The 26,046-nt window shown below is 47.2% G+C and overlaps 3 protein-coding genes across 4 annotated transcripts; 2 read left to right on the top strand and 1 right to left on the bottom strand.

The window, feature by feature from the left end:
- Nucleotides 1-5: 5 nt before the first annotated feature.
- On the bottom strand, nucleotides 6-11,910 carry LOC135805459 (CYFIP-related Rac1 interactor B-like). 2 transcript variants are annotated; one of them, XM_065319493.1, is made up of 12 exons: nucleotides 11,390-11,910; nucleotides 8,578-8,699; nucleotides 7,464-7,569; nucleotides 6,134-6,270; nucleotides 5,624-5,689; nucleotides 4,895-4,918; nucleotides 3,876-3,995; nucleotides 3,661-3,740; nucleotides 3,328-3,385; nucleotides 2,928-2,996; nucleotides 1,674-1,762; nucleotides 6-1,051 (listed from the first exon to the last, which is right to left on the bottom strand). In XM_065319493.1, exons 1-12 carry the CDS (start codon nucleotides 11,460-11,462, stop codon nucleotides 988-990), a joined length of 1,008 nt encoding a protein of 335 aa, XP_065175565.1. In that variant the 5' UTR covers nucleotides 11,463-11,910; the 3' UTR covers nucleotides 6-987. The 2 variants fall into 2 exon arrangements, with proteins under 2 accessions (XP_065175565.1, XP_065175566.1); XM_065319494.1 differs by lacking the exon at nucleotides 4,895-4,918 and having other exon boundaries at nucleotides 11,390-11,909.
- A 540-nt stretch (nucleotides 11,911-12,450) lies between these two features.
- LOC135805458 (transcription initiation factor TFIID subunit 5-like) lies at nucleotides 12,451-15,052 on the top strand. Its single transcript, XM_065319492.1, has one exon. The coding sequence runs from the start codon at nucleotides 12,488-12,490 to the stop codon at nucleotides 14,333-14,335; it is 1,848 nt and encodes a 615-aa protein (XP_065175564.1). The 5' UTR covers nucleotides 12,451-12,487; the 3' UTR covers nucleotides 14,336-15,052.
- Nucleotides 15,053-18,691: 3,639 nt separating this feature from the next.
- LOC135805457 (uncharacterized) lies at nucleotides 18,692-24,260 on the top strand. The gene is made up of 2 exons (XM_065319491.1): nucleotides 18,692-19,550; nucleotides 21,689-24,260. Exons 1-2 carry the CDS (start codon nucleotides 18,963-18,965, stop codon nucleotides 22,709-22,711), a joined length of 1,611 nt encoding a protein of 536 aa, XP_065175563.1. The 5' UTR covers nucleotides 18,692-18,962; the 3' UTR covers nucleotides 22,712-24,260.
- The last annotated feature ends 1,786 nt before the right edge of the window (nucleotides 24,261-26,046 follow it).

Here is a 26,046-nt window from a genome sequence, read left to right as displayed (position 1 = left end):
ACACGTGCTGTACACAAAATTAAAGATGCAACATTGGCTATGACAATGTTGAGGCGACAATCACAATACAGACGACAACGACGGTGGTAGCAACAACACGCTGGACTGTACACAGCGGACAACACATATAGGAAACGAAAAATGAAAACAACCAACCCAACCAGCCACATAGTAGACCGGAGAGTGCTGCCATATTGGCAAACACCTGCTCGCGGCAAGACACCGGAGCAGGAGTGACAACAGCCAAACATGGAGGTAATTGAAACAATGGAGCAACATAATGATCATAATAGCTAAGGGCTACAGTCCACCGGATTGCTGTTAGAGATACATCTTGCAAATATGAGGTTAGCAACGAGATGAGCACAAAAAATACAAAATTTCAATTCGGGAGCAGTCTGCTGAGCTCATGAGAGAGCCAAAAAAATATTAGGTGCTCCAGTGAGTGAAAAAAAGAGGTGCCAGAAACGACACAGATAAGTGCCAGTCATGGTCTGTGTGTGTGTGTGTGTGTGTGTGTGTGTGTGTGTGTGTGTGTGTGTGTGTGTGTGTGTGTGTGTGTGTGTGTGTGTGTGATAGCAGTTCGTGTGCAGAACAGCACCACCACAGACAGCAGCATGAAGATGTGCAAGTGCCTCGACACACACACACACAAACACAGACGAATACACGGACAAACACACGTACGAGCAGGTGCACACGGTCCTAATAATCCATGCACTCATTCAGTTCACATGGATATGCCCTCCCATTGAGCACCGACCCTAAATGCAGGATTCAAGATGCAGGGTTACGATGAGCAGGGAGAGATGGAATCATTAGTCGGAGTCTGGGGCACACACATGAGAGATGGTTATACCTAACGTAAAGTCATGAAAGCAGGAATAATAAGGACATAATTATAAGAGACCGGAGGAACAAGAGCAGCGGAAGTCGGTCAAAAACGAGGCTCTTTTGTCGGGCGCATGCCGATGATAAAATTCAGGCTCATGCGAGAAGTTGTTTAAAATGCTTCGGTGTGGTCTCGTCGTTCAAGTGCTTTGTTGTGTATCTGCAGCAGAGGGAAAGGTGAGAAAAGGGACCGACCATATCAGTACCAACAATGCAAACCTTGGCTGTACAACTGTGGGCCAAGTTGTGTGGAAGGTGCAAATGCAACACAGTGCAACGTACTGCAAGTGAACACACACACAAACTCATGTAAAGTCCAGTACAGTGGTCCCTCTATAATCCGGCACCATTTGTGCCACGAAAATCTGCTGGATTAGGGAGGGTGCTGGATTAACAAATCTGATTTACTGCTGCAATGTGCATGAAGAGGACATTTTGGCTACTGAAAATTGTGCTGGTTTATCGAGGGTGCTGGATTATAAAGTGCCGGATTAGAGAGGGACGACTGTACTACTTTCAAATCTAGAGTCCAATGTTATGCTTAGATAGTGCAATACCAACACAGACAAATTCGTTACGAGACAGAATTTTAATTGCCCCAAATGCAGATGGAATACATTGGTAAAGACACGAACGCACAGCGATGACGACCACCACCAGTGGCAATACAGGAAGTTTGCGGCATAAATCTCCAGTTGATGAGGCACACTGACATGCACTTAGAAGGCAAACGTATGAAGATGGGTATTCCACTTCCACATCCACGGAAGTACAGTGCTTACTTCAATGCATTAATTAATGACTCAATTGCGCCTTGTTGCGCAGGGTTCTCTTCTTGCATGTCACGGAGAAGCTTCACACATTGCCGTACCTAGCGTTGTGTAAAAAAGCAAAGAGGAAGGACAACCATCCAATATTAGTGCCTGTTAGCGGCTAAATTAAAAGCTCTAGCGCAGTGACTATTGTAAGATATTCGTTGGTCACTCCATCCTTATTATTACATGTACTTACTGATGCACCACACACAACCACAGACACAACCACAGACATCGCGATTTTCACAGTATTGGGCTTACTGGAAAGATCTCCACAAGCAGAAGCGGATGATCCTAAAATCAACATAATATGAAAGTCCAACACCACGGCGACTCGAATGGTCCCCTGAGCTCTGAGCTGGACGTGCAAGCAATTACTCTCTTCGCCAGCCATTGCACTCTTATCGAGCTCAGAGATCTCATTCGTTTCACCTGGGTTGCTTTCTACGCTGCCCATGTGCATAAGTTATGCTTAGATGACACAGCACACCAGGAGAGGGAAATCCCTCACCCATGGTTAGTCATTCTGAAAAAGTTGGATTTTTGTGGCTCGAGTGAAGGATTTTCCAGTGAAAATTAAGGTGTTCTCCAAAGCAAGCTTGACAAACTAAAGTCGCTGACTTGAAGTCTCTCGCCAAGACGTTGCAGGTGAAGACGACCACCGGTGATCGGTAAGGCCCCTTTCAGGTTGCCAGAGGCAAACAATCTCATGAGCCATGCATGAAGAGTATGCAGGCTGCTGCAACAGGGAAAGCAGCCACGCCCCTCTGCAACAGGGAAAGCAGCCACGTCCCTCTGCAACAGGGAAAGCAGCCACATCCCTCCGCAACAGGGAAAGCAGCCACGTCCCTCTGCAACAGGGAAGCAGCCACGTCCCTCTGCAACAGGGAAAGCAGCCACGTCCCTCTGCAACAGGGAAAGCAGCCACGCCCCTCTGCAACAGGGAAAGCAGCCACGTCCCTCTACAAGCAGATAACATCACTGACCATCGACAAGAATGAGGAGACACACAGCACTAGTTGAGCCTCCATTCCACACCAAGTCAGTGCTGTGAGGGATCGTTTCAGAGCCTTGTGTCTGAGGGATGTCAGGGGGGGGGGGGGGGGGGGGAGGATCGTTGCACAAGCCTGTGCTCAAGATTCAGCTGCATGTGCAGTTGCTACCGAGGCAGCAGCTATCCGAGTACATATTCAGTATTGCAGCCACAGCTGTGTAACTTACGTCAATGGAGGACTTCTTGCAGAAGGCACCCGCTGGCTGTGTGTGGTCGTAGAGGATAATATTTCCGACCTGCATTCGCACATACCAAACAGAAATTCATATCAACATAAAAGCAGGGAGTAAGCTGGCTCCTTCAGCAAGACAACTAAACAAAGGGGCATGCTACTGAGCAGGCACTGACAGCTTCCTGCAGACTCATTATTTTTTTAAACTAGGTGGATAGGTGCACCGCCCAGTACACACCGCTCGCTCAACAGCAGCAATATCACACGGATGACTACAGATACAATGCAGACAAGTCCAACAGACATGGCATTGAGGTAAATCAGGGCACAGTTGTGGACAATAAATGCTACAATATGCAGGCTAGACACAAGTACGAGGTTTACAAGAGGCTCACCATGACTTGTAGACAGAATAATACGGTGTCTGCACTTTGGAACCGCTCTCGGTATGCTCTGCAAAAAAAAAGCATGCCACACCAAATGTTCATAGAAAATTACAATCCATACACCTATCAAAAACGAAGCGTGAGCAAATCGTATTGTCTGTGAGCAGCCACTCAGAGACATGTAGGACTTGAGAAACTTTTTTTTTTAACCTGCCCGGCAGCCTAGGACTGTATCTCAGAAAAAGGCCAATAAATCCACAAGAGCATGAGGCTGAATTTATTTCAAAGAGGCAGAAAGTTGCCAGAAATAGGAACTCCAGGTCACGGCAAATGACAACTCACTGTGTTTCGACCATGATCCGACATAACTCTGCCAGGGTGCTTAGCACTTCTGCTGTGTTCTCGATGGGGATATCCTTATTCTGAGCAGAAAGCCAACACAGAACAATACACGAGCGTTACATGTACAGCACGCACCCAAGCAAGCTGACAACATGGCAGAGCGAGGCTGGAGCACAGCAACGGCGGCACAAGCATGAACGCATTGCTTGACGCACCTCCTCAACGAATTTGCTGGTACTGTCGCTGACCGTCTTCAGCATCGGCGTGGGGTTGGCGTAGAACAGAGACATGCGATTAGCCATCTCATTGCTCACAACCTCACCACTCTGACCCTCCTGTGAAAAACAAACAAACAGAAAAGAGTACAGTGACAGCATGTGGCTTGGGTACTACATCGAAGGGGCAACAGTGGAAGCATTCGGCGGGAAACTGCAGCTGGAAAGGTGGACTCACGACACACTGGTGAAGTGCACCAACATGTTTGCAAAATCTACCCAAACTTAGATGCAGCAGGATCAGGAGAATACAGAAGAACTCGCCGTATCCGGGCCTATTGGGACCAGGCACTGCCCGTAACTCAGAGCATACATACTGATAGCATGCGAGTAAGCACTTTATTTTTTTATTTTTTAAGAGCCCATTTTTGTGACTCCAGAGGGTCAGAAAGAAACCCGGCAGACGGGAGTGCCCAGATTAGAGGTGTTTTACTGTACACAGGTCCACAGTGCCAGTACTGCAGTAGTGATACATCCCTTGTGCAATGCAAGTGCCACACGTAAAAACAGCAGTGCAGCAAAGTGCCAAGCAGACGATGATCGGTGGTTGCAGTGACAGGGCGGCAATCGGTGCATGGTGAGACACACAGCCGAAGGCCAATCACTGAACGCGGAGATGCTAGTGAGAGTGCAGGGAAACGGAGGAGGTGGTGGCAGAAAAGACGGCAAGTGAAGGTGGCGGAGTGAGGCTACCAGACACAAGACAATGTGACGGTACACAACGCTGAAAACTCAGAGCTAGTGCAGGAACTACTTGAAATACGCACACACTTGAGACATGTAGGCAGCAAGTGTGCCCAGGAAAACCGTGAACGTGACATGGATGGCACGGACAGGAGTGACGCGCCAAGGCAGCAAAGTGGTGGCCCAATGCAAAATGGCCAAGATACGTCGCCAACGACGAGTAAAAAACCGTAAGGAAAACCACCGAGAAAACTTAGCGGAGCAGCGTATCGTACCGTGGGGCCAGACTGAGCGTGTTTCTGTTGAGCACAAACAAGCGAAACAACCGCACATGGACACATGCAAGAATATAACATGACAACCACAACAAACAAGAGAGTCAGCAGAGGCAGCAACTTCCAGCCATGTGCTGCTAAGAGCTTCTCCATGCTCATCACCCAAAAGCCAGAAGGACAGACTACTCAATGTACAACCACATGCTAATGGCACGTATTCATCTAAAATGGCGGACGCCCACGCTGCATACATGGTATGGGCGCACGTGAGCCACGCTGTGGGGACACTTGTTCGATTCCGCATACAAATGTATACAAATGCGTGGAAAAGAAGTTTCTCTAATCGCTGGAACTTGTGAGTTTCTTTCGATATAGACTACTGGTCTTCAAGGTATACAATAGTAGTGACCCAACGAAGTGGAATTTGCGGAATACAACGTTCGAGACGGCTCAACAAGTCAAGAGTAAAGTGCGAATTTACTATGTACGCAAATGAGAAAACCTACTTGGTTCCCCGCAGCACTAGTCACGTGCGCCTTCAGTGAATACGTGCCATTCATTATCGCCCCCCCCCCCCCCAAACACACACAATTTTGTCTCATTGAATGCACACAGAAAGGACCTAAAGAGAGAGAGAGAGAGAGAGAGAGAGAGAGAGAGAGAGAGAGAGAGAGAGAGAGAGAGAGAGAGAGAGAGAGAGAGAGAGAGAGAGAGAACAGTCAACCATACCATTCTCATTCGACTTTGCGTTCTCCGGTAGTAGCTGAAATCATTCTGAATGGCTGGGTTAGTCATCTTGTATAGGGAACAAACACATGAGAGAGAGAGAGAGAGAGAGAGAGAGAGAGAGAGAGAGAGAGAGAGAGAGAGAGAGAGAGAGAGAGCAACCTAAACTACAAGAAAGGAAACCCCATCTCATAGAATCTAAGAAGACCGGCTGATGGGACTAAAATTTGAGGAGCGGTTTGTGCGCATCAAATTAGAGCCTTCGGAGAATTGTGGGCGTTTCTTTCAAATGAAATCTCAGCTGGATGACCAAAGCTGCACGACTGCATAAAATCAACACGTATTTTCAGCTGTGTTTGATGTCTGGCATGGACTGATTAGGCCAAAATAGCTGAACTGTCTCCACTTACAAAATTAATGTAAACATTGTACCGGAAGTATAACCATGAATCACAAAATTCCACACCTGATACCATCCCGAAAAAAAGCAGACAAAAACACAATGATTCTCACCTTCATGTCGTCAAAGCTCAGTGTAAATTGTAAAATATGTGCGAGCTGCTTGGCAATTGCCTGATGCTCCTCTAAGCGACGCAGTACCGATTCAGAGCTGTTCGTCAGAAAGCCTAGCACCTTTGGAACAATAGCTTCTACAAGGCAGAACGCACACACAAAAAACAGACACAAGAAATGTGAACCAAAGTTATCATGCATTGCAAGGGATGTAAACAAATCAGAGAGTTAGGATGTTCGTTCTTTTCTTTGTATGCCAATCAGATTGTGGATATGCTCCCCAGCACTACACATACTGCTAGTAACCTGCCACACAGCATGATATCCAGGCAGAACTCGATAAAATAAAATAAACTCGATAAAGCCAGGAAAAAAAAACGTTGAATCCTGGGGACCTAGATGTACGTTCTCAGTGCCCAGTGTACAGCACAGCGAGGACACTCATACCCTAGCTATCTAACAGCCTCTGTTCTGGACCAGCACTACGTGGAGCTACTCTACAATGTACTATTTCTAGTGAAGGCGGCAATAGCAGCACTACACAGCGTGCATGGGTAAGGGGTGTCTCAGCTGCACAGGAAGCCAGTTCCACAGCAAAGCTTTTCCTGCCTGCAGCTGCTACCCACCTGGCACACTGAATAGGAACCCGGGGGGGGGGGGGGGGGGCATAACTCAGTTGTCTAAGCTACGCAGCAAGTACGGTAACTAGCAAAGATTAAATAGGCTGGAAATAATCAGAGGAGCAGTACGGTCGAGGCCGGTTTCAAAACAGCACATTGCAAGTTTCGGCACAACGACCACATCTCCATCTCCATTGCTTTCGACTTCAGAAGTCAAAAAAAAAAGGTGCAAGAAATGCCCAAATGCATCTTCCAAGCCTGCGTCTTCACCGCTGAAGCACGCACGTACAGACACAGCCGCCCACTGGCCAGGGACACCAGTATTCCAGGACACAGCATGTCAGCCACTGGATGAACATGGCCACAACACCCGCGCAGCGCTCACTTACAGAAGGACAACTCAATAGCCACTAATTCCAAAGTCTAATTATCATTTCATTTCCTGGCTCTTGATAAGGTGTGTGCATGGGTGCATGTACGCAAATATATGAGAGAGAGAGAGAGAGAGAGAGAGAGAGAGAGAGAGATAGAGAGAGAGAGAGAGAGAGAGAGAAAGAGAGAAAGAGAGAGAGAGAGAGAGAGAGAGAGAGAGAGACAGAGAGACAGAGACACGCACACACACACACAGACAGAGAGAGAGACAGAGAAAGAGAGAGTGAGGAGTTGCAGCAGCATCCTACTTAACATAAACTCAACTCATGCAACCTTACCTATAGATGAAGAATAGTCAAAATAGTTCTTAAGCTTTAGCACGGAAGGAGAGACAGCATCCCATGCCTTCTGCTGTAGTGCATCATCACTAGGATTTGAGATGGCCTGTCACAAAATAGGAAGGAAGGTACAACAAGGCAAGTACTCAACACGGGGATACACAATAAGAAGAAAAAAATGTGAGAAGAATTGCTGCCCCCAGAGTTTATCCTCCATTTCCCTGTCTCACCCCTTTGAGTCAATAGTGCATGCACCGGTATACTACATGTAGTCACTCCACCACTCTGCAAGGCGCTCTTGGCCAACGTCTCGGTGGAGTGACCAACATATTACACTGAACACAAACATACACATTAGAATTAGGGGTGAAACGATCATGCTGATTACGCGCCACATACTCGCTACCAGTTGCCGAGTGTACTTATCGAGTACTGGGAAAGCTTATTAGCCCCCCCCCCCCCCCCCAAAAAAAAAACTATGGACAACAGGCCCGCCTGGCCACTCATAACCCTGATCATGATATCTATGATGGAGAACTGTGATTCTAAGTAGTCTGGCATCTCCGGCCTCATTATTCTGATCTGCTGCGTTATTATTTTCTCACAAAAGAGAGGAAAGTAGCACTTATTCAATGAAATCAAATACCTGAAGATAATCGCTATGACTGACAACTCGATCGTTAGCAAATATAGGTGATTGATAACCAATTTCCAGTGATTGTTTCACCCCTGATTATCATCAACAAAACCAGAAGCAGTAGCAAGTATATCCTACCGCCGTGTAGGCAAGATTCGCTGCACGCCACATTCATACGCTACTATAGTGCGTTTCAAAAGCATAGACCTCTAGACTTTTTCCAATAATTCAAATTTGGTTGGAGCTTTTTGAGAAATTTCTTCGGAATATTGCTCAGGCAGCTCCTACAATTTTTCACATATAAATTTATAAGCGATTGGAAATAAACCGCCCAATTTCGGAAATTTTATGCACAAAGGGATCACAGATTATATGTGGTATACGCTCGTAGATACTGGCCTAACGGCTTTTTGAAACCAGAGGTCTGGACTTTTGAAACGCAGTATAGTATAGTAAGTATACGAAGATAAACCATACCTGTCGAATATCATCACTAGCACCTTCATACGACCGTAGTTCTTCTAGAATAGACTTGGCCGACTCAAGAACTGCTTCCACTTCAGCGTAAACGTCCTTTTCATTGTCTGTCGGCCTTGCGACTATTGTGCAGTAAAGAGACACAGAAAGACGCACGCACACACATACAACTTTTGACCTTTGACGCCAATCGCCGGAGATAATGATAGCGATGCTACAGCAGAAGCCATAGCAACTTGTGCTGGACCATTCAACAGCTCGCAAGGCTGAAGAACTGATCACCACTATTCAGCTTGGTCTACACCGCACACAGCTTTTCAAAGTGGGTTTTCTGGCCGGTGAATCCCTACTTTTTGGCCGTTCTTTTCCCCCGCACACATTACACCACATATTCAGACATGCACTAGCTGTTGGTAAACACCCAGGAGAACGAAAGAAAGGCCAGAAGGAGAGAGACGTGTGACCATAATCCTCGGGAAGTGAACAAGCAACCTCCATTGGACACACACGCCATACACACACACAGAGGACTGGACATACACGTGCTCAGCGCATAGTCACCATGTGGCTGAACAACAAGGTGCATACGAGAAAACTGACTTGTCACCTCATTCATGTTACATCACAATCAGCACCAACTACTGTACTAGTACTTGCAGCACCCATACCAGCTTGAGAACAAACTTTAACGTATACGAGTGAACTGATGATTGCGTTGGCATAAAACTTTACAAAAACCCACAGCAGACAACAATGGGAGCCCCTTTTCTCTTTCATGTGCGAGTGGAATGAAATAGCACAGAACATTTCAGGTTACAGCAGCAGACCGAGAAGGGGGATATCTGACACGAAGGGAGCCCTTGGTTTAATACCAGTACGCAGACAAGGAGCAAGGACAATTGATATATGTAGCGCAAGTGACATGAAGCGATACCGAAAACGCAACACCATACTTGATACTCCTTGACAGTCTGCCTCAGTGGACACACGCGGAAGGATTTTTATAGACACACAATATGGCCCTTACGGGGCTGAGACTTGAAAGCTGACGTCAAATACAGCTGGGCAGTTGAAAGCTGGGAGAAGCAAAATACCGGGAGATGACACGCCACTGAACCTGACTTTTGATGCCGGCCTTGCAGTAGTATTTTACTACTCCCTGGTTGAAAATAACTACTTCCGGATCCAGTCTTTGATAGATTGGGACTGCATAGGGTGGACGGACGGTAATAGGTTCATCGTGATTGTGTCGCATACTACCGTCACCTTTTTCTGTAGCAGCAGTGCCACAACCACCCAAAGCTAGTTCAGTGACCAGCGGCGCATGTGCCACCCTAAGTCAAAGAGACACCATTTCACAGGTGTGTGCGTCATGTACATGGATCCAAAATCCAAAGGGTCATGTGATAGTCGAAGTAGTAGATATGGTGGGCCAACACTGGAGGCAGGGTCTAGATTCTCTTAGAACAAGTGCCGAACCCCCATTTGCCACATCCATGCACTGGTACACCTAAAATGGACCCTGCTATAAAATTAATAGGCCATTCACATGACCACATAACATGCAAACTCATATTTTATCGTACCGTTTCCAAGGATATTGGTGAACTTGGACACACGCGTGCAACTGATTTTGAACTTGGCCGGGGCCCTTGATTATACTTGTTGTGCGAGCAAAGGTGCCAGGAACTGCATTTTAACAAGATCACTATAGCTTTCTGAGTGTGTGAAACTCGGAGTAAAAACACATTTAATTTATAAATTGGTGAAAATAAAGTTTGCTACAAAGGGTCGGTTTCGCATGTGTTCAAACAGGGACACGGAAAATGGTTCTCTATACCACGGAATTTGTTCCACACGAGTTCGTTATAAGTGGAGAAGGCTGTACTAGTACAGTAATCGGCTGGCAGCAGCCACATTTCGGAACATGAGGATAGCAAGGTGAACATAGTTACCGTAAAAGTCTGTAAATAATTACCTGCCCTAAATAAATACTCCCCTCATCTTTTTGACTCCGTCTGTTGAAGTCAAGTTCAGCCCGACAAACATACTGCCCGAAATAAGTACTGGTGCGGTTCGCACAAGCAGCGCGTAGCATGTACATCGACATGAAAAATGACTTCTCCACTACACACGAGTCAGGTCAGAAAGTCAATACTCGCCCGAAAGCTAGCACGGGTGTGACCACTAAATTCGAAAGTAAGTACGTACATGTACTTATTTGCGGATGTTTACGGTAATTCAGATGATTCAATAGGTGTGCTATATCCATCCCTCATCACCAGGCACCCAGGCAGTAGTAATTATTTAAAACGGGGCCCCTAGTTTAGCAGACTCCTACTATTTTCTACTCTCATTTAATTCTATGCTAGCAGGTTCAAATCCTAAACTATCCAGTCTCAACAAAGTCAAGGTCTGCAAGTTTTCTAACAAGTGAGCACTCAACTAACATGTTTCAAGCTTCAATTGCACCGTACTACGCAAAAAAGCAAGCCTTTCGCTGACACACTCGACAGGATTTGACATTTCAGTATCCTACAAATTCTTTACAAAAGCAAAAACAACGCCACGGCCACTGACATCTGTTTTACTGCTATCAGCCACCAAATAAAATCGCCAATGGCGTGAGCCTTGAGCGTGCCTGACGCAACAGTTCCTTTCCCGTTATAAAACATAGTACATGACGGTACACGCTGGTACATACTAGTACACCATTGCATTGCACTGGCCAGTGGAGCAGAATTATTATTGTTATCACAGGTTGTTGCAGTACTGCTCTGAGCCGGAGACACACAGAAGCAACATGACATACCTTCAAAATCCAAGTAGAAGTCAGGCTTCGGCCGATGGGACTTGTCGGACAAAATTGCAAGCAAACTGCCCATTCCACTGCCGACCGTTGGGCCTTCAAATACTAGTACTCAAATCTAGGGGTTGGAAAGCTACCCAGGCTTGCTTCTCCCACTTTACCCCTCAGAATGGCGTTCGAAGACGATACTCGTCGGTCGGGCACGTTCTTCTTAGTACCAGAATGAAGAAATAGCGAGTTTCCAACTGAACTGAGCTGCAAGAGCACTGGTTACGTTTTATTCCGGTGGCGGAACACCGGCCAAGTGTCCGTCGAGTAGCAAGCCACCAATGCGGAGACCAGCAGAAACACAGCAAGACCTGAGTAATGGCTCAGCTACAAGAACAAGGCATAGGCCAGGTAACTACGGGACACTACGGGACACACACCTACAGAAGAAGAAAGGCAAACGAGCTCATCCAAAAAAAAGCTCAAATGTAGAGTGCTCTGAACCCGATACGAACGCCTATGAAATGAGCGAGCACGAGCATGCAGCCAAGGCAAGCCAAAAACGCCAAATCCGAAGAGTCCGATCCGATATGCGTGGAGGTCGCCTAGGCCGAATAGAAAATGTGGTGTGAAAATCGTGAAAGACGATGGTCAACGTACCCAACCGGTCTGCTAGCTTTACATTTATGGCCCATGCGTGTACCATGGTGTACACACAGACACATGCGGGCATGCACATGGCCAGCATGCACGGCTAGGGTCCCCTGCATGCCGTACACCAGGGAGTCGTACCCAAACTAGTTTGCGTACGACTCCCTGCTGTACACACTGCGTACCGTACCGCGTACCGGTGCATACGAATAAACCTTCACAAACTGGACTCGACTACAACGTAGACTCTGCGATCTGCATGATCTGGGAAACAAAAAAACAAAAAAGGACTCTGCATGCATGCACTGCACGGGTACCGGTATACCGGTACCGGTGCACCATGGGTAGGAGTACAAAAATGTATGTCGTGTGGTGGGGAGGAAACGGTAAAAATATGGCGTTCTCCTTCAGGTGAAAATAAAAATGCGAATACGATCAAATTCAAAACAATTTTCATTTGAAATGGCTAACACAGGGGATGGGGTTGGTGGCGTGGACATCTTGCAGTCTACGCAGTCCACCAACCCCGATGTTCTGCTCTACGAGCAAAGCCTCTCGGGGCTCCAATCATTCGTTGCAAAGTCTCTGGATATGTATCGAAGTGAACTCTCCTTGGTACTGTATCCCACATTTGTGTACATGTATTTGGATTTGATCAAAATTGGCGAGGAGAAAGCCGCCCGAGCATTCTTCGAAAAGCACAGGCGGAGCTTTGAGTCCTATCATGATGAGGACTTGCGACGCTTATCAACTCTTAAGGAGCGCTCTCAGTTGTCTAGCCACGACCTGGCAATTACTCTACGGAGTGAGAAGTACGTCATTGGCATGGCGAGAGATTCGTTTCAGTGCCTGGTACGCCATTTGCAGGACAGTCAAAGCAAGCTTGTACTAAACCTGATAAATCAGTTCTTCTATGTGGATCTGAATGATGACTTGCCGCGTGATCAACCCAAGATCGCAAGTACCATTGGATCTCAACTAGGGGAAGCGCGTTCGAGTGCTAACCAAACATCTTTGCTGTATGGAATGCCAAAAGATACAGAGTTTATTGCTGCATTAAATGAAGCAGATGATGAGGATGCCACTGGTGAAGACGGCCGGCCGAAAAAGAAAAAGAAAAAGGAGTCTGCCTTCAGTAATGCTAAGAAAGGAAAGCTAGCAGCTAACCCTCATGCCCCACCGCCAACCCGCATACCAGTTCCACTCCTAAAGGAGCGTGAGTTGGAAAAGAAGAGGGCAGCGGCACGAGAGCTGGTGCGTGCTGTACCACTGGATGCCAATCGGCTGCCTTCCCTTTGCTTTTTCACATTGCTCAATACCCACTCTGCTCTCGCCAGTCTTTCCGTCTCTGCCGACTCAACGTTGATGGCTGCAGGCATGTCAGACTCAACAGTGCGCTTGCACAGTCTAAATGGCAGGAAGCTCCGTACAATGAAATCCTATAATGACTTAAAGCACCTGGACAGTACGGAAATTGGTGTTCTGGACCGCATTGCAGATGAGCAGTCTGGCACCGATTCGCGCTTGTTACTCGGACATAGCGGACCAGTATACTCGACGTCTTTTAGTCCGTTCAACAGCATGCTACTTTCCTCGGCACAAGATGGAACGATACGGCTGTGGGACTTGAACACGTACACAACTGCAGTGAGCTTCCATGGCCATGTGTTGCCAGTGTGGGACGTTGACTTTGGGCCGACAGGGTACTACTTTGCGTCTGCATCTCAGGATCGCACAGCACGATTGTGGGCAACTGATCAGCCTTTGCCATTGCGCATATTTGCGGAGCACGTGAGTGACGTTTCCTGTGTGCGCTTTCATCCGAACGGAAATTATATTGCAACAGGCTCGTACGATCGTACCATTCGCTTGTGGGATGTTTTAACAGGCACATGTGTACGACTACTGACGGGTCAGCATGGTGCCATAACGTCGCTGGCCTTCTCGCCGGACGGCCGATTTCTGGCGAGCGGCGCATTGAACGGATCGGTGCGGCTGTGGGACCTGTCGAACGGCTCTATTGTAACCACACTGCTGGGTCACACGGACAGTGTGACGTCTCTGGCGTTCAGTCACGATTCTGGCCTTCTCTCCAGTGGGTCTCTTGACTGCACAGTGAGACTATGGGACTCGCGTTCGCTGTTAGAAGATGCTAAGGAGCCGGACTTCAGCTTCAACACCAGCGCCAATGTCGGCTCATCAACTGCACAGCGACAGGTAGCCTGCTATCCCACCAAAACCACATCAGTTCACAGTGTGCACTTCACATACCGGAATCTTTTGCTCGCTGCTGGTCCGTTTGTTCCCTAGTGTGACGACGGCGCTTGCTGTTCAGTAGTCTTACTCAGCTATATCTTGACATTGTACTGGGTGACGTGGTGTTCCCACCAGGGTTTTATACATGCTAGTATTCTGTTTTTATTGTAGTTCCGGCTTATCTCTAGACTCACGTCCTATCGCAGTCTGTCCTGTTGTCGCTTGTTCTTAGTTTCTGTTCTGCTCTGTAGATGCGGTGCATGTGCTCTGGAGCCTCTGGTGTCACTTGTGTTTGCTCCTGCCCTGGACGCACCAGTCCGCAACCCCGGTATGTTCTACTTCCACGACGAAAAGAAGTGTGCTCTGCTGTACCACGCAGGTATCGTGCATAGATTAGTGCTGCTGTATGCTGCTGCTGCTGGGTGCCAGTGCTATGTATTTACATGCAACACGTGTCCTTGTGCTGTTGTGGTGTTACAGACTCCTGTCCTGTCTTGCACTCAGACTTCTCGGTGGGCACTGTCTTGGATTTCACGTTAGTAATTTGTCATAGCCACTCTAGCGCTGCACCTCCACTAATTACACGCTGCTTCTTTGGTATTTGCGTGTTGTGGCTGTGCCTTAGGGCAGCCCTTTTTCCCTGTCCTGCAACATTTGTTCCACATGTACTCGTGCGCTGGCGCATGTGTTTTTGTTCTTCCTTTCCTTCATATGAATGTTGTTTCAAACTTGTTTGTTTTTAGGACTTCATAATGTACGTAGTTAAGTCAGGATGTAGTCTTGCGTGTGTGTGTGGGGGGGGGGGGGGGGGGGAGGTGACTGTGAGCTCCATTAATAGTCCCGTGCCCATATGCCATATACACGTACCGTAAAGTACAAGAGCGTGAGAGCGCCCCACCGCCACCATCCTTTTGTGGTCGTGCTTTAGAGGTGGTTTCCTTTCTGTAGGTTAAACAACACCTATATGTACCTTGAACATGCATTGGATTGTTGTGCAGTCAATCCGTTCTCAGTGTACCAGCTGCTTGCCTTTGAGTGGATGCAAGCTCCACGCCGGGACCTGGCCCTGCTTGGCTCTGCAAGCTATGCATGCCAAACTCATTAGTGTGCTGCTGGCCACACATGTACTGTAGTGCATATAAAAGACAACAAGCTTCCAGTCAGGGGTGTGTGTGTCACATGTACTGTTCTGCGTTTGCCCGCTGGTCTTTCAAACCCTTGCTTTTATTCAGATCGGACTGTCTTCACCACCTCCAATTATATCGTAACAGCAAATTCCATGCGGAATTCACAACAACTTTTCGTTGTAATGCGCAACGCCTTCCACAATGTATTATTATTATGATTATTATTATTTGGACAATCGACGAGGAGACAATAGTCGTAAAATGGCAATAAATAAGATAAATTGTGCCCTCATAACAACAGCAAAAAATGAAGAAAGTCCAAGTTCCATAACGTTTCTTGTGACTGTCATCAGTGGAATGCTGTCACATAAAAATGTAATAACTAAAACACGTATGGATTATCCCATGAGTACGAGGGGTATACCGCCGAATATTTTCACGAGTGCGTTAGCACGAGGGAAAATATAAGGGACACGGTATACACAGAGTACGAATGGTATGATCCATTTATCCCATATACTGTCCCAAATAGAGCGTGACCAGCACTAAAATCTCCCTTATTCAAAAAGTTATTGGCGTGACCCGGGGAATATTCGTGACCCCAGCGGGGTATATTATTGACCCCGGCGGGGTATATCGCTCTATATACCCCCGCTCAGAACGGTCGCTGATTGGCTGAAATGGCCCAAATCGTTTCATGCCATTATTCCTACCAATTACTTGTTGACCAAGAGCAGGCAGGCATAGTGGGATGGTCTAAGACCATGATTGAGAAACAGAGGGTACCAGGTTCAAGTCCTGCTTGGAAGCGGAAGGATTTTTTCCAGCCGTGCTGCGACCCACAGTTAATTGGGAACTCGTGGCCTGGCACGAGGAAAACATGGATGCAGTGAATGGGATTTTCGGTCTTTGACCACTTGCTGGTGAGCTGATCTACTCACCTCCCACCGCTTTAGGAGCTGCATCTGCGCCTTGATCCTTGAAGGGTGGTGGCGTTCCTACGGATGCGGAAAACCCGGCTTCCAGCCGAGTCTCACGCGAACCGTGAAATTTTTTAAGAGTAGATACATCACATTATTATTAGTGTTCTAGTACAGTAGATATTGGTTATAACGTGCCCTTCTGATTTTTCACATTTTATCACTATAACCGGTATATCACTACCGGCGATTTTCAACTGCGCGCGTCACACATACACATTATACACGTGTGGGTACTCGATCGTGCTAATGTAGCGTACTGATACGTGATGGATGCTACTGCACCTTCTCCAGTATAGAGTGAAGAACTTCTTGGCCCAAAGGCATCATCCAGGAAGCACCAGACCAGAATACCCTATGACAACACACATGTGGCTCCAAGTCGAGACATCAATGCCTCACACTTGTGTGTTGCTATCACTATAGACGATAATTTTTCTGTGCAAAGAGGTGTTTTGAATGGTGATTCTGTATCCTTATAGCCGATTTATCGCTATATACGATATATTGGTTATAATGATAATTTGACTGGCTTTTTCTGGTTTTGCTTTTGATATTTTCATTTTGTATCAATATATATATCACTATGTCCGATGACTTTATAACCGATATCCACTGTACTCTTGATGCGACTTTTGCAACCAAGAGCCCTCCCCCCCCCCCCCCTGCATGAGGAGGTTATAACTTGTAACTTATGGACTCTTGCTTGTACACATGCCCTCATTTCACCCGACATACAGCTTTGTCTGCAGTTTTCGAAAATCGTGCAATCCTTTCAGCTTTTCAATCTACTTGTACATGTATGTTACAGTAATCCCTGTCAAGAGTACAATGAACCTCTAACTACACTGTACTATCCCAGTGCATACAGTCATGTAGACCAAATTACCGTGTGTGCAACGTCCGATCCAGCTCTGCATAGGGTCTTGGTGGAGCGTGATTGGATCTTTGCGTCATAATACCGTACAGATCTGATTCCGGGCACATCCTGGTCACCATGGTCACGAGCAGGACATTTCTGGGGTCCTGGCAGTTGTACCAACCCCGTGACTGGAGTCCAAACCGGTCTTCCCAAGCACACAGTGCATATATATAATAATTATCACAACCCCGTAGCACCAAGAGTACATGAAAACCAGAGTGTGCAGCTCGGATGGGTTGCTGTCACAGCGAAATTCCGTGATTACATCATTTTAGTGATGTAGTGCGTACAAGCAGGATTCAAGCAGGTCTAATTCTGCACAACTGCAGCTCAGTTGTACGCACTACACCATTTCCCGCCTCAGATCTGGGCCAAATATGATGTAATCACGGAATTTCGCCGTGACAGACACCCATAGCAGAAAAGGCCCCAAGCTGCACACTCTGGTTTTCATGTACTCTTGGTAGCACCCATACAGTTTATGCATTCCAGAGCGACTTTTCTTCACCAAAAATACCCCAGACCCGGGATACTATTGGGATAGAAAAGAATAAGGACCAAGGAACTACAAGTTACGCTATAATGTCCACTAACACCACCAGTTACTAAACAATCAGCGCATGCTATAACATTGCACACTGACCGACGGTACTGTAGTTCCTATAAATCTATCCTTGGCTCTCCATCCGAGTCCAGAATTATTATTGGTCCTTTGTCTTTACATGTACTTTGCCAACACGTTGCTCAGAAAAGGGGTTAACCGGGTTGCGCATTCTAGTACATGTGCTCAGTTGGGCGTTATACATGTAGTCCAGCAAAGGCAAATATGGTAGTTGTATGCCTACACTTGCCTAGTATGGAGTCCAGCTGTGACACATACAGTAGTAATTATTTTGACACACCCTAGCCTAGCCCTCAGTGCCCTGGTTACTGGGCCCATGTCCCATGGGGCCATGACTCATGAGGACAATGATCATGTCAGTAGTCATGCCAAGGACAGGTGTCATCACTAGCAGTAGCACTGGTCGTTCTTGAATCACATGTACCCAGGCCAAGGTAAGTAAGTAGCTTTGTTGATTGACTTAGCCGGTCAACAAGAGGTGCAGTGGTGAATGACAAAGAATGTACTACTAGTACTACTACTAGTAGTAGTGAGTACTGTACTGACATACCTGTCTGGAATGCCGGTCACGAATCAGATGATGACTGAAAATGTATGTGTATTATTGGGGTGCACCAATCCACATTCAATCCCTGTTCTTGGGAGTTCATAACCCGTCACCATGGTCACTCGCCACTCTTGATTGAATGGCATTTTTTCTTCTCCCCATGCCCACCATGTAGATCTACCATCGCGCTGTGCCGCTAGATTCCGGGTGGGAGCCGCGCGCTGTGCACGTGGCAAGTTCCTAATTCACTTCAGCAACGTCAAGGAAACGGAGACGAAAGTCAGTGTAAAAAAATACTTCACTCTCCGGCTCCTTGATCCTCGCTGGACCTCAGCTCAGCCCCCTGATGGAAATTGATTCATAGCCGCGTAAACTAATCACAGCCATTCCTCGGTCCTGTGAGTGTGAATAGTTGGACAAGATCACTAGTATTGAATAGTCGGACACAGCGCATGAAAGCCTCCTTACTTGTGTGAAGTATTGATGATTCTTCCCGCACCCAGTCGTCCGCACCGGAGGTGCGACGCTTCGGTGATTGGAGTCGTCATGGGCTCCTTGCTCCTGGCCGCCGTCTCGCTGTGGTTTGCCGCTCCACATGGCGTCCATAGCATGATCACACACCATGCGGCCGATGATCGCGGAGAGGCTTTGTCCGGCACTTGGAGGGAGAGGATGCTGCAAGGTCGGGAGCGTCTCGGCACAAGTCGTCCATGGCGGACAGGCACCGCGCCGATCCCAGCAAACTCTCACTGCTCGCATGACATGTTTCCGAACGACACGGCGGCATACTGGTCCTGCAAAGCACAGTTTTCCATGCAGCAGAACTGGTTTCCCGACCCGCTGAACGGCTTCTACTCGTACGAGACATGGAATGGTTTCGACGGCTTTTGGCAGAATGGGGCCGTGCTTGAAGCATTTGCAAACTTCGCCTACTATGCCAATCACACGCGCTACCTCTCTGTGGTGAAAAATTCTTATCGGGAACTTTGGGACCTGAAGCTTGCTTACGGGCCAATACCGTCTTATGATGACCTCGCGTGGTACGGCTTGAGTTACGCGAGGATATACGAGGTGAGACCTTGTTTTCATGCCCAACTAATACTTGGTCATGTAGATCTACTCTGCATGCCACTGAGATCTCGTTATCAGTATGTCGCTGTGATTGATGGATATCAAAGTGGCAAAGAATCGCACGGACGCGCTACAGTCGGGAGTAGTCCTTGCCATGTAAGGCTAACAGGAGCTGACTTGACTGAGCATAGCCTATAGGCCCCAGCGGCAGATGCTAGCTAAGGCCAAGTAAAATAAAATCCCAGTTTATCGTCCTTTTTTCACAAAAATCGGGGAGGGAGGGCGGATTTTATTTTTATTTTATATTTTTTGATGTGCTACAGACTAGTATAGTTCTTGGTAAACAATGACACATCATGTGCAACAATCTGCAACAGAATAGTGGTAGTGTATGGAATACACAATGCTATAACAGTTATATGTACATAAACAATTACATGCAAAATCTTTGGATCGACAGATTGTCACTCCACTCATAAGACACAAACCCCAATACTGTTTGGTTCACACAGACCACCAGATAAATGATAGAAAGCTGCAGAAGGGAAAGAACCAGTCAGGACAGTAACCAATAGTCAGTCATAAAGGGAACATGTTGACGAAGCTGTGTTTTCAAGCCTTAGCCGACGTAAAAAATCAAGCTTTTTGGCAAAATTCTAGATTTAAAAAATAAAAATAAATTCCGGGCGGCCTCGAAAAATGGGGCGGGCGGGGACGATAAACTAGGATTTTTTTTACTTGGCCTAAATGTTGCCAAGATGCTTTTTGGGATGCTAGCTGACAACTCAGAAAGATGCTAGTTTGGATGCTAGACAACACGAATTATGCTACCTATTAATGGTAATGGTGAAACATTTGGGTTGAAAACGGTGTTCCGTGCTATTTATGAATTCTCACAAAGCAGGTATGTAAAAAGAGTTTTTAAAGGTGCGATGTTGGCATCATGTTGCTATGGAAATATTTGCAATACAAAAGAGCAAATACCAAGAAGTACCAATGGCAATGTGGGTCTTGGTCACAACTAGGTAATGCAAACAAATTGAATGTAGTGCATGCAATTATCAATGTGGTAGTACCGTAATACTAGTTTCATAGTGTAATCTAGACCGAATTCCACATCCAGAATGCCAAAATTGGCAAAAATGTATCGGATGCCGGTAAAAACTGCTGTTTATGCTAGCATCGTGTGGAGTCACAAAAAGGCCCTTTTATGCTACTTTGGGTGCTAGCATTTGCCGCTGGGGCCTAACTGAGCATCTTGCTCACTATGCATGATTCGGGACAGCCCGAGTAATCTTGGATGAGGCAAGTCCTAGGCTAGATCATAGTACATATTGTTAGATTGACAGCATGAAACAAGGTGGAGGACACTGTGTTCGGAAACAGTGACCTTACTACAACCTTCCGCGGTTGGCAGAGCCCCGGTCCGCGGACCGTCTGAACCATATGGGTGTCGCACCCGGTTCTGACCCTCATTATGCTGTCCCTCCAGGAAATCGCGATTCCACGGATGCAACAAATTTCGCGATTTTGGCCAAAACCCGCGATTTTCTGAAAAATCCGCGATTTCCCCGCGTTTTTTGTTGTTTTCTGCACTTCTTTTTACATTTCTATGCACTTTTCACGCAGTATTATAGTGTTTTCCATGATTCTGTACGTAGGTTATTTGCACAGTACGCAAATAGCGATTCTAAGGATGCAACAAATGTTGTGATTTGGCCCAAATCCGCAATTATCTGCCAATAATTCCGCGAGTTCCTGGCAAGTTCCGCACTTTTTGCCGCATTTTTTGTTGTTTCCTGCCAAGTTTTCGAGGATTTTTGCCGCAATTTCCAGCAGGGACAGATTATGCTAGGGTGGTAGGAGACTACTCCTGACGTCCGTCGTGTATTCTTTGATCGCTCCTGGATGTCATTATATCATAGTACATGTAGTAGATGGGGCAGGTCCTGGGTATAAAGGGATGGGACCGTCAACTTCATCGTAGCAGACATGACAGAGGGCTGTATTCCCGGTACCAGGTTATGTTGTTACTGCATTGCGGCATGCTCTAGTAGACTACCTGTGTCTATACCGCTCTTCAACCGCCAGTTGATTCCTTTCACGCGCCCGGTGTGCATCGCATTCTCGCCGTGCAGGTTTTCGGCTTTCCCGACTTCCTGCAAGTCTCCCAGCAGCTGTTGGACCTGTGCTATGTGCGCGGCTGGGACACGAACGAGACCTGCGGCGGTGGCTACTGGTTTGATAGTTATAACCAGAAGAAGCAGTGCATCACCGACCTGCAGCTCATGCACCTGTCCGGACGGCTGTTTCGTCTGACTGGCTCGACGAACGAGACTCTGAAGAACCTGACGCTGAGGACGTGGCGCTATCTGGAGAGGCAAAACATGGTCAACAATGAAACCTTCCTGGTGTCCGATGGCATGAACATGCATCCGCAGAACTGCACGCCAATGAACGAGTATGGGCCCAGCTACAACATGGGTGTCATGATCGGTGGACTCATAGAGCTCTCGCACATGCTGAACGACAGTGACTATATTGAGCTAGCACATAAGATTGCCAATGCAACCATCGTTACCTACACCAATGAGCAGGGCGTGTTTGTGGAGTACTGCGAGCCGAACATCACAACAAACGCGACGGCCAACTTCTGCGATCTGGACCAGCGCATCTTCAAGGGCCTGTTCATGCGCTACCTGCGCTACCTCATGGACGTGTCGGACGAGCCACATCGACAACGCTATCACAATTTCCTAATGGGCAACATGGCTGCAGTACTGAACAATACCCATTGTGAGCCGTCCGTAGATCACTGTAGAATACAGTACTTAGATGGAACACCGTACCACAACATATCGGGTCCACTGTTTGGCCGGTATTGGAGGGGACCGTTTGACTACGCAGCACCAGAGCAGCATATGGCCACGTGGGAGCTGTTCACCGCGGCCATACTGCCGCACACCCGATGCCAGGGCAAGGCTTGCGGCTACGATCCGCCCTATCCGGTTCAGCCGCCGCATAAACTGACCTGCAGCAACGATCCGTGTCCACCGAACGAGCAATGCTGCGACTACCAGGATCACTACACGTGCTGTGTGGCCTCCCAGACGTGCGGCACGGATGGTGTTTGTCACGACAACGGGACCATGGCAGTTTAGTGCGTGTGGTCCGATGCACAACAGTACTGCCCAGGTATGGAGTACTCCACACATACACTGATTATCATGATGGAGTACTCCGCAAATACACTGATTATCATGATGGAGTACTCCGCACATACACTGATTATCATGATGCTCTGCTCATACTACATCTATAGTCATAATCAGTGGAGTCTAAGGATTGCTGCTGAAATCCGCGGAGATGCTTGGCTCCTACTTGCACAATTCAGGCGCGTACGCAGGGGGGTTTCCCGTTGCCCGGAAACCTCCCAAATGTTCCAAACGAGCAACGATTTTGGACATTCAAGTTTGGTCGGGTGCGCGTTCGATCTGACAAGAATGCAAAACTTCAACAGATCGTAACTCAGTCAAATCTCGCTCAAATCCAACAATCCAAATATCCAGGTCGAATAGAAAAATCTCAGCTGTCGGTAGAAACAATTCACGAATGGTTCTTGAGATAAATCATTCGTAAGTTGAGCTGCAATCTCGGCAATTTCAAAGCGCGGAGTTCGACTTGAGTACTGTAAAAGCATTATATATAACATGACTGTCAAGTTCTTTCACCTCCTACCCCCATGGTCCGAATTCATTCTACGTGTACCTGTTATGCAGCTAATGGACACATGCATATACCTTCGCTGAGTTGTACTTGATTCCAATGTTGTGCTGCCCACAGCGCTGCTGACACTGAGAGGCAACTATAATAATTAATAATACAGTAGACTGTGCCGCTTATCCGCTGCCCCCCCCCCCCCCCCCCTCGGGGCACGGGGCTGTCTCCGGGGTGTTCGGATGAGGAGTATGATCGGATAAGGGGGTGGGCACACACCAATCTAAACCATACACAGTCCCTCATATTTTCATCATTTCTCATTCTCTTCGGCAGTACCACAGGAATTAGACACACTCCAGTGCCTCAAAATGACATGGGGGCAAAATCTGATGCCAACCTGTTGCCATACATGTACATCCTGTGCACCATGTTCAATGGTGCATTGGGTGGGGGAAACTTCGATACAAACTAACTTGCTCATTTTGTTGTCCCTTGAATTCAGTGCAAACAGGCATTTCGGATGATTAACTGGCTGTTCGGATAGTAGTCATTCGGATACAAGTAATCGGCATTCTACTGTACTGTAGCTGGGAGAGAAGAACTAGCAAACTACACCTACACCCTCCCTACACGTGACATCACCACACTCCCATTCTTCTTCCTCTCTTTCCCGGAAGATTTTGCTCAGGCTCTCCAAATCTGTTCCCTTATTGACTTTGCAATTTGTCAGACAGTGCTATTTTTTTGCATCCATGACAGTACTATACTAGGGGTGTACTGTGCATGTGATACAGTTTTCATTTGTCCTTTGGATATTTCACACGGCACCGCACAGGGGCCATGTACATCTGCAAAATCCTGTTTGCTGAAATTTGTTCGCAATCATACAATACATGTACATACAGTCAACTTCGCTAATAACGACTGCGGATATAACGACAATTCGCGAACAACGACAGAATTTCCATGCCCAGTCTCAGCGCAAAGTCCCATCCCACTGCAATACATAATAATGAGACTTCGGGTATAACGACACTTCGGGAATCAGGACACCTTTTTGATGCCGCGCCGAGTGTCGTTATAAGCGAAGTTGACTGTAAGTAAAATAAGTAAATTATTATCGTGTCCGTTCCCGAAGGGAACTCACATGTACAGACATGTAGATAAATGTGCATGGGCATGAAACTAGCAACTGGGATTGTTCCAGCATTTCAAAACGGTACTCGTACCGTGCAACTGCTTGCGCATGTACAGTACAATGTAGTACAAAATTTAATGTAGTTGTAGCATAGTGGGAACTTTTTCATGCGCAGAGGGATTTTTCAAGAAACAATAATACTTATTATGGCTACTTTTTGTGCGATAGATGAAGCCAGTCATCAGTAGTGGGTTTGATGCGCCTGCCTTCAAAGGAGGACCTCAATTCTCTTGCAGATTTTAGCTTTAGTGTATTTCCATCATGTGTTCTACCACTTCCCCTCAGTTTTAATTAACCCGGTATGATTTTTCTAGATCCTGCAGTACCGGTAGTCGTCATCCATGTTATATCATCCTCCTACACTCCGGTCCTTACATGCCTATATCCTTTCTCTTTAAAAGACTAATGTTGCATGGAATGGATTGCCAGAACTGAGGATTGGCCACGCCCTCTGCGATGCTCAAGATGCTCTGCGTGTTTTGGTCCGGACTGATGGTTGGAGAGTCTCGGACGCTCTCGTTACGGTAGGCGCCGATCAAGTTCACCATTGACGCCGTGATGGCAAGTGATGCCTGATGGTCTGCCTCTGCAGACTTTGCTACCACAGGGATAGCCAAGTCCCCGAATCGTGTCGGGAGGGACAGAAGCTGTCTCAGTGAGCTGTCAGCTGCCATTCCCTGGCCCAAAAGGGCAGGAAGAAAATGATAATCCAATGCCTCATCTAGAGGGGCCAGGGTGACGGAGTTTATCCATGATGCTCTCAAGTGGTAGGACCATTTGGACCATAAGCCCTTTGTGAGCACAGCGTAGGCGGCCTGGGGTTGCATTTCGGCCATTTCAGCGAAAGTCATCAGCTCCCGTCGCCAGTTGTTGACGTACCTATCTCCGGCACGATGGGACTACTCTTCACAGCCAATGATCCCGCTGAGATATTGGTGACCCGCCGCCGTGACGCAGACTCCCGTCCCCTGGAACACCTCCTCAGCCCGGTCCAGGTACCGAGGCTTCACCAGGAGAGTGGTCTTCGTGGGATTGGGATTGTATCCATACTCAGGTCCGATAATGTTAACATCTTTCCAGTAGCTGGCGAGGGAGTTAGGAGAGGTCTGGTCGAGGATAACATATAGAGAGCGACACTAGAAAGGGACTTGGGCATATGATAAAGAATCTTTTAAAAGGAGGGAACTTACAATCGTTCCCTCCTTAAGTTAAAAGATTCTTTATCATATGCCCAAGTCCCTTTCTAGTGTTGCTCTCTATATGTTATCCTCGACCAGACCTCTCCTTGAAAGACGACGAATCATGACGTGCTGTCTTATCCATCGTATTCGACTTTCCAAAATACCCCGCATCTTAAACCATTTGACTGGTTCCGACGGGATAACTCCACTAGGAACCAACTCTACCTTCCTCTAGCCCGCTCTTCTGCATCGCAACACTCCCCCCTTTTCAATGGCTATTTGCATTGGCTTAAGCTGCACCAGGAGACAAAGGGCCTTTCTACTTTAACAGCATTCAAGAACGCCTTGCTTTACCAGTAGACCACAATTTTAGTCCATATTTGCTCCTTTCTTCTTT

Source organism: Sycon ciliatum, chromosome 1 (assembly GCF_964019385.1).
Source record: "Sycon ciliatum chromosome 1, ocSycCili1.1, whole genome shotgun sequence".
Taxonomy (NCBI): Eukaryota; Metazoa; Porifera; class Calcarea; order Leucosolenida; family Sycettidae; genus Sycon; species Sycon ciliatum.
The sequence above is the reverse complement of the archived record's forward strand: the minus strand, read 5'-3'. Positions and strand labels throughout refer to the sequence as shown.